Below are 12,629 nucleotides of genomic sequence, written 5' to 3'. Positions count from 1 at the left end.
ATGGAGAAATCAAAAACTGGAAATGGCTATTTTGAATCTGATTCTCACAGGAAGGGACTGGTTGTGGGGATAAAAATGGTAAAATCCCTGGGAGGAAGAGGAAGTAACCAGTCCCTCCTAGAATTTGTGATAGATGACAGAAAATCCAGGACAAGTTGGACATGCTTCTTGGATTTCAGGGAAAAAAAATTGATCTTAATAGGTCTAAAAGCTAGTTATATAAGACACTATGGAATAAAATGCTATAGGGGATGTTGGTCCAAGAGACTGGGATCTGCTCAAAAATGCAATTCTGAAACCAGGCAAGGAAACAATAAAAATGAAGAAGAAAAAATGGATTTGTCTGAAAAGAATGCTGTGGATGCATAGTAACTCACCAATCAACTTAGGGTCTAAAATGAAATATATTGAAGATGGCAACAAGGCCATTCAGTTTGTTTTTAAATATCAGGAAAGCTAAAATTCAGAATGAGCTAAAGTTGATAAGAGATGTGAAGGACAACAAGAGGGTTTTGGGTTTGGATTTTCTTTCTTTATTAGCTATATTGATATAAGGGAAAAGACCTTTGTTTGAGCAGATGAAATGGTAACTGAGAACAAAAAGAAAATAGATCTGTTTTCTTTACCAAAGAGAAAATACCAATTGCACTAAAAATATAAGAGCAAAAATGACTGACAAGAAGCAGAGTATTGCTTGCAATAAGGGGATACTGAAGGATATATAAGTCTTAGGCCTATAGAATCATAGATTTAGAACTACCCTCAATAAATTCAAGTTACCAGGTGAGCTACATCCCCTGCCACCAAAAGAAATAGCAAATGTAATTGATGATTCCCTGTCAGTGTTGTAGTGGATGAAATATAAACTGTCTGAGAAAAATAAACTTTCAGTCTTCTGACTATATCAATTTATTAAACAATGCATGATGCCCATTGCCTACAAAATGGAACTAGTCCTTTCCTCAGCTTAGGCCTGGACCCTGAATACACAGTAAGAAAAAATTTTATACTTTAAAAAATTAATCAAATAATATCAATTAATGAAAAGGAAACAATACAAGATTAGGCAATCTGATTTCTTATTGGAGGAAAGATAAGGAAATTTCCAGGTTGGGAAGAGTGAACATATGCAATTCCCTGAATTCAGAAAATAAGGTACCTGTCTTCACCCTAAAAAACTGTAAATAATCAAGGGAACATGGAAACAATAATGATTGATTGGTATAGACCAATTTTCAGATAAGACATATGGATTATTTGAGATGTACAGTTGTGAGAAAATTCTGCATCAATCTTTGGGTCTGACTGGGTTTTCTGGTTAACATAACCTAGATCTTTGCTTAAGGGTCTCCTAAATCACACCTAAAGGTGGTCCAGTTTCTCAGTCACACAGGGCTTAGGTTCAAACAATGCAATAAGATTTTCTTCCAATTCTCACAAGTGAATGAAGTTTTCTTACAAGACAAAAGTTTGATTAGACCTATAGTTAAATAGGAAGGGAACCAAGCTTGCTCCAGATTTGAGTCATAAGATGAAGTCAATGTGGTTCACTCAATTCTTATTAATACTTGCTGTCCCGATCCCTTCAATTCCATCAATATTAATTAAAATAACAGGGTAAATGACAGAAATAGCACAATATTGGAGAAGAGCCAATATTCTGATTTTCAAATTCTAAAATTAATAATTTGTATGTGGTTGACAAATGTCTAGAAAGGGAAGTAAATGTGTATATGTTTACCTAGATTTTAGAAAAGTTTTTGCTAAAGTATTTCATATCATTCTTGTGAAAAATTTTGTGAAAAACTTAGAAAGATTTGGAGGGGATGATAATCAATTTGATAGATTTAAAACTGACCAGAATCCAAAAGCAGTTAATAGGTCAATGTAAGTATGGCAAGATATATCCAGTGGAGTATCTCAAGGATCTCTGCTTGACCATGAGCTGCTTAATATTTTTAACATTGACCAATGATTTACTTGTTTACTTATTTTACTTATTATTTCAGTTACTTAGTAATACTTATTTTATTTAGCTATACCATTTACTTGGCATAACTGACATGCTCATCAGTTTTTCAGAGAACTACACCACTTGGTAGTAATGTCAGGATCCAGAAGGATCTTGACCAACTACTGGATTGTTTAATCTAAAAAGAAGAAACTCATAGTGGATGAATAAAATGTCTTAGATATAAAAAAGTAACCTCATAAGATTGGTAAGGATGCTTAAAATGCCAGACACATTTATTGAGTACCTACTATGAGCCAAAATGTCCTAAGCTCTGGGGTTACATAAAGAGGCAAAAGACAATCTCTGCTCTCAAGAAGCTCACTATCAAACTGCAGAGACAGTAATCAAACAAATACATACAAGCTACATAAAAGTATCCCTTCCACATCACAGCTTTCCCCATCACAGTTTCAGTATATCATGGGTGGTATAAGAAATTAAATGGGAATTTGGGAGAGTTTTATGGAAGCCACAGATAACATATAAAGGCCAATAGACAACACAGGGAAAATTTAGAAACTCAGAAATCCATAAAATATGTGTATAGATTTGTATAATATCAACCCAAATTTTATAATGAAGTACTGTTAACACCCCATAAAAAGAAAATATTCTGGGATTTCTCTGATATGAAGAGTGGGCTAAAATTTTGCATAAATTTTCTAGTTCACAGGGTGCTGTACCCCTAACTTTTCAGGGTAAATAAGAAATAATTAACAGAGGAAAGGAAATAGAATTGAGAGGTTGGAAAAGTCTTCATATTAAAGAGAGAGTTTTACTTGGGAATTCCTTAAATTCAGGGAAGATAATAGATGTAGATGAAGGAAGAGACCATACCAGGCATGGGAGAATAGCTAGAGAAAATACTCAGAGTTGAAATGAAATGTATTATTCATAGATCAGGGAGGCCAGTTCACTGGATCTTAGATTACGTGGCAGTAAATTAAGATGTTAAAACCAGAAAGGTAAAATAGGATTAAGTTCCAAAGGACTTTCACTACCAAACAAAATTTTGGATTTGATCCCAGAGGAGGCATTCATCTGAACTATATTGTTCAGTTCTGGACAATATGGTATAAGAATATTGATATACTGGAGAGCACATTGGTTAGTAAAGATCCTTGAGTGAGTACATGTCATGAGGATCAGTTGAAAGAACTAGGAATGTTTTAGCCTAAAGAAAAGGGAGCATAAGATAACTGTCTACAAATATTTAATGCTATTAAGTAGAGTAGTGATTTTTCTTGTTTGTTTCTTTGAACAAAGGGTAGAATCAGAAGCAGGGGATGGAAGTAGTAGTGGAGCAACAATATCGGGAAAAAAGACTATCCAAAAGGGGAATGAATTCTCTCTAAAAGTTGATGGGCTTCTTCTTCTTGGAGGTCTTCAATTAAAGAGGCAACTGTCAAGTGTCAGTGCCTCTGAGTCTCTACTCAAAATGTGGGAACTTGGAGATCTGGAAATTTCAGAATTTCATTGTTGTAGCAGTTGCTGGTATCCCTTCAACCATTGGTATCAAATATTCAACCCACTGATGACAACTCTCCCAAATTTAATTTCCCAGATTAAAAATGTAATTGGAAAATATTTAACAAAACAGGTAAAAATGCAATAGAAAAGATAATGTTAACATGTAGCTTTCTAAATCAATATATATTGAACTATAAATATTCTGTATGTAAGTACACTTTGGTAGGCACACCTATATTTGAGTTTAACCCCACTATCTCAGACTGAAGCTCCTTACTAGTCTCTGGGGCCAAGGAAGGAATGGTCAATCAGTTCATCAATATAAAGATTTTCCAGAGGGACCAACACTCACTCACTCACTCACTCACTCTCAGATCTGTGGTCTCTAAACTGTGCTTAGTCAGGTTCAAGCATTTATTAAGCATGTTTTTTATGACAGTCATTTGAACAGTCTGAGGAAATATGTTATCATGTTAACATATTATCATCACTAAAGTCAAATATATGGATCCAGTCATTCCTGATGAATGATATCAGTAAGTAATAGGGATTTGCTAAGGAGGCATCTTGATACTGAGAGCACTTAAAACAGATTCTTGGTGAAAGACAAGAAAATTCATTCCAATTGTCCCCTCAAGTTAAACCTAACAAATACAACCTTCCTGCAAACCTGTCCAAATTAGTCTCATTTTAATTATGTAAACTCTGAGGTCCAAGGTTCAAACAAAAAGAAAACCACCTCTCAAAATGTATTAATCATATTTCATTATATCCCAATTGTTTTATTATGCAATAATATCCAATGAAGCAGAAATTAAAAAAGAATTAAGCATGTGTGGAGAGTCACACTCATGCAGGTGAGGACAGCTGCTTGATAGCAATACAACTTGTAAAATAAAACCTTGTTTGCAATAAGAAACTTTATGAGTTCTTCCCGTCAGTATTTCCCTCATTGACAAGCTAAATTGCTCCAACAGGACTGTATTGTTTTAAATTCAGCAAAGTTAGGTTAGATTTTTATAATTATGTTTCTTAAAAGTTTGGGTTAGAAATTTGTTTGAATTTTGAGAAGCAACCTAACACATATGAAAAATATATACATATATGTATGTATTTATAGATGGATCAATTGAAGGAACTAGGAATGTTCAGCTTAGTGAAATAATAACTGTCCTCAAGTATTTAAACACTACTGAACTGAACTCAAAAATCTATAATACATAGCTTATCAGTAAACTTAGGAAATTGCATGTTGGACTTGCAATCCTGAAGACCTAAGTTCAAATCATGTCTCCTATTCTTACATGACCCAGATAACCTCTTTTAGTCTCAGTTTATTCAGATGTAAAATGAAGATAATAGCACCTATCTTACAGAGTTGTTGTGAGGATCAAATGGGATAAAATATTTTAAATGCTTTATAAACTTTAAAGTATTAAATGAGTTTATTATTGTTATTGTTGTTATTAAAAATTATAATAGTATTATAAATATGTCTATAAAATTGATTTTAGGTTATAAAATTAATAATTGTTGAATCAAATGTATAGATTAAATAAAAATTAATGTCAATAAAAATAACAATAAAATTATTTCATAAAGTCTTAGGATAGTAGAGATATCCTAAAATTGGATCTGATTGTGAACTATTTCTTGGTATGCTCTATGTTTTGACTGTTAGCTATTCCATAGGCTCTATACTCCACTAAATTCCTACACCAGTGGCACATAAGAATTTCTGAATATTGTACTAGTAGAGTACTAGCTTTGCCAAGTTTTACCATAACAGAGAGGTTTCATATTCAAGTTCAGCATTTTACTATGTGTGTCTGTCATCTGATTACCAGCTTAACTAAAGTCAGAGCAATTTACAGCCTAGTACAGGCTTAACTAAATTCAGAGCAATTTACAGCTTAGTACAGTGAGGAGATGGCTGAACTTCCAGGCTTGGCATCTGATTTCTCATCCCAACTCTCCGATTTTTTATTAGTAGTATGACTTAGGACAAATCCCTTCACCTTTCTAGACTTTGTTTTTCACAGAGTTGAAAGATATGACCCATGAAACCTCTTCCGGTGGTAGAGCTATGATTTCCAGATACTCTTGGACATAACAAGATAAAAATTTTTATTGACTTAGACTTAAAAGGTTTCAATCCTGTTGGGTAGAGGAAGTAAAATCACAGATCTTTCAAGTATTAAAGTACATTGCAAAGAGAAAATAGATTCAATATAATTTAAACTCACAAGACAACAACTCATTCCACCATATCACATTGCCTCTTCTAAGGCAATTTAAATTCAATATCTCTTAAATCATTTTAAATTGCACTTAAATGTATAATAATGTCACACTCAACTGTTCCTTCTTCTCTGTGACTAAAGGAAATGAACTAAAAGGACAAGGATTTTATATAGCAATTCTGGAATAGTATGAATAGGATTTGAGCAAAGAGACTGGATCTGTGATTACATTGGTAAACAAACTCCAAGGTAAAGAAACTTCCTCTGCTATTGCAAGGAAGCATGGTCTCTACATCTCATTTTTTTAGAGTTTCCTAGAACACAAAGAGGTTTAGTTACTTGTCCTTAAGATCACATGGTATTTGTCAAAAATGAATTGAACCCATATCTTCCTGGCTCCACTATCCACTATGCCATGCTTAAGTTCTATCCTTTTTTAAATTATAAAGATTATTTTGAGTTGATAAAGTAAATATATATATATATACATATATATATAAATATATATATATATACTTAGATGTATCCCAAAAGTCAATACTTATTGCTACTCTCTTTGAAACACTAAAATTACATGCCTAAGAAAAAATAATAACCTCTATTCTGAACTCATTATTTTACATTCCTAATAATACTCAGGAACAACAATAAAAACTGGGAACTTATGGTTTCATATAGAGTTTTTTTAACCTTTTGTCTACTGAATATTTCAAACTAAATATCCCACAGATGGGTCAACTCAACATGACCAAAACAGAAGTCTTCTTCTACTAAACTTCTACTAAACTTCCCTATTTCTATCAAAAGTGCCACCAAACTTCCAGTCTACTTGTTCAAAACCTTGTCTTTAACCTTGAAGCCTCACTCTCTCTCATTGTATGTAGCCAATCATGATTGCCAGATCCCATTTTTTCCTGCTTGAGCATCTATATCTAATGACTTATCACAATACTAACACCTATGAGAGACCTTCTTCAGTTCATGTATATATTGCTACCAAACAAATGTTTCTTAAGTGATCTGAGACCAACTCAATAAACTATTACATGGAATACAGATTTTTCCCCATCTCTATCTCATGGGATCCAGCTCCTCCTTCAAGATTCATAGAAGTCAAAGACTTAAAGTAGAGAACATGCATACATATATACATACACATTACATATACATATATATTCTGCCTGGTATATATTTTCTGTACATATATATTTTCTTCACATACACAAACATATACATTCTGCACTACAACAGTAGTATCCTCTGCCTCTATTTCTCTCCCTCCTACCTCTGCTTCAGTGAAAAAAAGAAAAAACTCCCTGTAACAAATATGAATATCAAGCAAAACAAATTTCCTCAGTAACTATATGCAAATATATGTATATGTATGTATGTATGTATGTATGTATATATATAGAGAGAGAGATTTACACACACATATATACACATATGCATAGATATATAGATATGTTACAACAATGACTGGAATTCTCATCCTTTCCACATACCCTGTGCTCCAGTAAACAAGGAAACTTATGTATGTGTGTATGTGTGTATATATACATGTTATATATATTTATACATATATATGAAAGCTTGTGTATGTATATATATATATGTGTATACATATAAAATCTGTATGCTAAAATATGTGACCTTCTACATGCATATGTGTATAAACCCACATAGGAATATATGTCTGTGTAGCATTCTGTAACCTATATATATATATATATATATATATATATATATATATATGACATCTGTATGTGTATATATGCTTATGTGTGTACACACACATATCTGCATATAGCCATTGAGGTCATTGGTTTTGCTTAGATATGCATATTTGTTCAAAGGAATTTTTTTCCTTTTCTTTTTCAATGAGGTAGAGGGAGGAGGGAGAAAAATGGAAGCAGAGGGTATTACTGATATGAAATCAGATAAGAGCACTATATTAGTTTCAATTAAGCATTTTATTTTGTTATGAGAAGCTTCACAAAGTGAGAGTAATCTATAAATATTTGTAGTCAAAAAACAAAGTACATCAATAAAATAAATAAATTCCCCAAAAATGCAGTTCAAGGATTATCTAATTTGCATGGAATCTTTTTAAATGCCCTCAACTGCTAATTCCCTCCCTTACAAACTAACTTGTATTTACCTAGCTTATAATCATTTTCTTTGTATTTGTTTTTATATACCTTTCCTGTTTCCCACATAAAAATGTACACTTTTTCATTTTATTCATTTTATTTGTATCTCCAATGCCTAAGATAGCGTTTGGTTCATATTAAGTGAATACTCACTGATTGATTTTCATATTTTCCATTGCTTATTTGCATGTTTGTCTTTATTGATAAGTACATTTAAAATTTAACAAAATGTAAAAACAATCATCAATCACATACAGGTTGTTCCAAAAGTGTTAGTGAAGTTTTAAGCTAACAGACTTCTAAGACACCCTGAATTTATTTTTAAGAGGAGAGAAGACATTGAACATTTTATGAACTGCTGGGGGGTTTTCTTTTAATTCTTTTACTGCAGGTATCCATTCACTTGAGGAAATTCACCTTCTAAGGAAATGATGGATTTCTTAAACTTGACAGATCAAAATTTTACCTCAAAAGAAACATTCAATCGAATGCCATCTAAGATTCTGGTCTCACTTACTCTCTCATTATTGGCACTGATGACAACTGCTATCAATTCCCTGGTGATCACTGCTATAATTGTTACCCGGAAGCTCCATCACCCTGCCAACTATTTAATCTGTTCTCTTGCAGTTACTGATTTCCTAGTTGCAGTCCTTGTGATGCCCTTCAGCATTGTGTATATTGTGAAAGAGACTTGGCTCATGGGTCAAGTAGTCTGTGATATCTGGCTGAGTGTTGATATTACCTGTTGCACATGTTCCATCTTGCACCTCTCAGCTATAGCTTTGGATAGGTATCGAGCAATCACAGATGCTGTCGAGTATGCCAGGAAAAGGACACCTAAGCAGGCTGGGATTATGATCACCGTGGTATGGACTATTTCAATTTTTATCTCCATGCCACCTCTATTCTGGAGACACCAAAGAACTAGCAAAGAAGATGAATGCATAATCAAACATGACCATATTGTTTTCACCATCTACTCAACATTTGGCGCTTTCTACATACCACTGGCTTTGATCCTGATCCTCTATTACAAAATTTATAGGGCAGCAAAGACATTGTACCATAAGAGAAATGCTAGTCGGATTGCCAAAGGAGAGCTGAATGGTCAAGTTCTCTTGGAAAGTAGTGAGAGAAGCACTCGCCTGGTCTCTACACCATATGTGCAAGAGAAATCTGTATCTGACCCTTCAGCAGACTTTGATAAAATACAAAGCATTATAAAAAGTCCCAAATCAGAATTTAGGCCAGAAAAATCTTGGAGGAGGCAAAAGATTTCTGGAACAAGAGAGAGGAAAGCAGCTACTACTTTGGGGTTAATCCTAGGTGCCTTTGTGATCTGCTGGCTTCCCTTTTTTGTCAAAGAGGTAGTTGTCAACATATGTGAGAAATGTCAAATATCAGAAGAACTGTCTAATTTTTTGACATGGCTTGGCTATCTCAATTCTCTTATAAATCCATTGATCTATACAATCTTCAATGAAGACTTCAAGAAAGCATTTCAGAAACTTGTGAGATGCAGACATTACCTTTAGAAAAAATATAGTATTGAAAGTTGTTTGGTTTTGTGTAAATGTATTACCATATGCATATATGTGGATTTAAATATGTTGAAATTTTGTGAGAAAATGAAATATTTAAGGTTGCTTCAAATTTTAAATTTTATATTGATTTGAATGTTTACTGATGAAAGATAGTTTTATTTGACCATCATTATGGGGTACTGTAAATCAAAGAATAGTTTTATGAAGAATGAAAACAGTATTTAATTTTTCCTATTCATTTTTAATGCGAATGAGACATATCTTCCATTGTGTTGTTGGCAGTAGAAAGAAAACTTTAAGTTTATTATCAAACTCAATCTCCAAGTCAAAAAGTGTTTAGAAGATGACTTTATAAATTGCTGTTCTTCATTTCTAGAGGGAAGATGTAATTTGTTCATTAAACTTGCTACACACTCTCAGTTCACTCTCTCTCTAACACCTGACCCAAGATGTCCTGCTTCATCTGACCAAAATAAAAGTAGAATAATTTTATTGATCAAGCGACCTAGAATTTATCATTGAACTTTACCTTTCTTAAGTAGTAAAGAACCATAAAAGTGAAATAGATGCTTTGTCTTGAATTTGAATTCTTGTTTGAGATTCACTAAAAAGTTCAATTATCCTCATTTAAAATTCTATCAAGAATTTATTACTCAAAACTTGGAATTTTAAATGAAAGAACTATCTTAATGATGTCAAGAATTCTTGCTTACTTATAAAGTATGTAAAACATCTTACAAAAGAGTAAATAGATTTCATTATTGATATGTTGGCAGGATCCTGTTAACCAACCCTAAAGAAATACTTTATACTTTAGCACTAACAAATTTTTGATTTTATGACTAGAGACATTAGGGAGTTTGCATTGGATCTCCCAAAATTTGACTTAGCAGGCTGTTTGATTTTTCCAGTTGAAAAAAATTAACAAAAAGATATTTATCTTTATTTTTAAAGGCAATTACAGTTAAGTGAGTTGCCCAGGTCACACAGCTAATAAGGGTCTGAGGCCACATCAGCTGCTCCTAACTTTAGGGCCAGGTCTTTATCCACTGCACTACCTACATGCTCCCAAAAGATTTTATCTTAAGTTCATAAAAATTAGATAATTCTCAAAATTTGTTCTCCCTCCCCTTATTTAACTCACTAAGCCATAGTGGAGATTCCCGCCCCCCCCCCATTTTCCACAAGCAACAGAAGGAAAAACAAAAGTTTTTTTAATTCCTTTTAGAAATTAGCTGAGAACTTTGTTCAACAATCTGATGTGTATTGTTTGGCAGCAAAGGGAATATTAAACAGATTATGTTCACCAAGTGTCCTCACTAGCCATTAAAGATGTCTTGCCTAAGGAACAAACAAAAGAAAGATAAAGATGACACAGAAGAAGATATAGAGCAGGGCTTATTCTACATAGTGAACATGAGATGGAAAATGTGAATCTGTTATTCCCACTGTTGGTATATGCTTCTGAAAGTCTGAATAGTTCCCTGTGTGATTCTAGAATCTTTCTACTTAGTCTTTTAGAGCAGAGAAAGAAAGCCCTAGTTCCCCTTCCCATGATTCCTGGTCTGCTAGAAATTCCCTGCTGTGCTCTCTTTAACTCATAGGATCATATATTTTAAAGCTAGAATTGATTTCACAGGCCATTGAGTCTATCCTTTTTGCCTTTTAGATAAGGAAACTGAAGTGCCCAGGTAGATGAATCAACTTATCTAAAGTCCCAAAGATAACATCAGAGGTGAGATCTGAAGCTAGGTCCTTTGATTCTAGAGGCAATCCTATTCTCACAATCCATGTTACTGAACAAAGAAGAAATAATAATGTAATGTGAAAGACTTCTGGAACAAGAGAAAGGAATATAGCCACTATTTAGTGTTAATTCTAGGTGTATGTGTGATCTGCTGGCTTCCGTTTTTTGTCATGGAGGCAATTGTCAATATTTGTGGAAAATATCACATTTCAAAAATAACTGTCTAATTTTTTGACATAAGTTGGTTATTTCAATTCTTTTCTAAATTCACTGAACTATACAAATATCAATGAAAATTGTGAGAAAGCACTTCAGAAACTTGTGAGATACAGACATAACATTAAGAAAATAGATCTTGAAAAGTTGTCTTTCACAATAATATATGAAAGTAGAATTTCAGGAATATTTCCCCCTCACCTTTCAATTTTCCTCCCAGCTAAGACTTTACCTCTTTTTGCTTTCTTCTCTTTAACTAGAAGTAGATCAATAGCTTAACTGCAAGTTTTGAAAAATAAAGTTTACATTAAATTATTTTCTTAGCAACCACTGTAAATCCATTTATTCTAATTCATACTAAATTATCTCAAAGGTCTACAATTGTTTAAAGATACTATTGAAGGGGTGGCTAGGTGGCATAGTGGATAAAGCACCGGCCTTGGAGTCAGGAGTACCTGGGTTCAAATCCAGTCTCAGACACTTAATAATTACCTAGCTGTGTGGCCTTGGGCAAGCCACTTAAACCCATTTGCCTTGCAAAAATCTATTGAGTGCTTGAGGGAGAGGCAATTAAATTAATTTTTGAGTGCTATTTCCATAATTTTCACTTTATATGCTGAATTTAGAATTTCACACCCACAGAAGATGTAACTCAAGTGTCCATTGTGTACTGGGTCTCTTCAGGGAAATCTGTAGCCTTAAAGCAAATAATCTAAACATCTACACTGGAAAAGCAGAATCCATGGAAAAATCATATACATGCATATTCCAATGAAAGAAAAGCCTATCAAATTAGTGACCTAGAGTTAAAGAACCTTGGCTTTACTCCCACTTCTGACAGAAGCTATCTTTTTGACCCTAAGTAACTCAGTTAACTCCTCAGTGACCTTGGCAACTTTCTAAGAATAAAAACTACAGAGAAAGAACAAATCTGAATTGGGAGGGGGAATTCCTCATTAGAATCTCCACTGTAGTGATGAAATCACAAGTCTGGTTTTTAAGAAAAAAGGAGCAAGGAGCAACTATATACATACATACATATATATATATATATATATATATATATATATACATATATATACTATATGATAACCAATACAATTACAATCAAATTGTAATGATGTGATAAATAGTATACTCAAATACATACACAAACACATGCATATAATTTTAGGCAATCATCTAAGATAGACAAGACAGTGAAATGGGCTGAGAATGGAATAGGAGAAGATTTATACT

The 12,629-nt window shown here is 33.2% G+C and overlaps 1 protein-coding gene across 9 annotated transcripts in view; it reads left to right on the top strand.

The window, feature by feature from the left end:
• HTR1F (5-hydroxytryptamine receptor 1F) overlaps positions 1 to 12,414 on the top strand; it is a 163,141-nt gene extending 150,727 nt beyond the window's left edge. For all 9 annotated transcript variants that reach the window (XM_074192285.1, XM_074192284.1, XM_074192283.1 and 6 more), the window contains one exon: positions 8,272 to 12,414. In XM_074192285.1, the coding sequence (XP_074048386.1) occupies positions 8,309 to 9,418 (1,110 nt within the window). In that variant the 5' untranslated portion in view covers positions 8,272 to 8,308 and the 3' untranslated portion in view covers positions 9,419 to 12,414. The remainder of the gene's footprint in view (positions 1 to 8,271) is intronic.
• The last annotated feature ends 215 nt before the right edge of the window (positions 12,415 to 12,629 follow it).

The sequence above is a fragment of the Macrotis lagotis genome, chromosome 6 (genome assembly GCF_037893015.1).
Source record: "Macrotis lagotis isolate mMagLag1 chromosome 6, bilby.v1.9.chrom.fasta, whole genome shotgun sequence".
NCBI lineage: Eukaryota > Metazoa > Chordata > Mammalia > Peramelemorphia > Peramelidae > Macrotis > Macrotis lagotis.
This window is presented reverse-complemented; position numbering and strand designations above follow the sequence as displayed.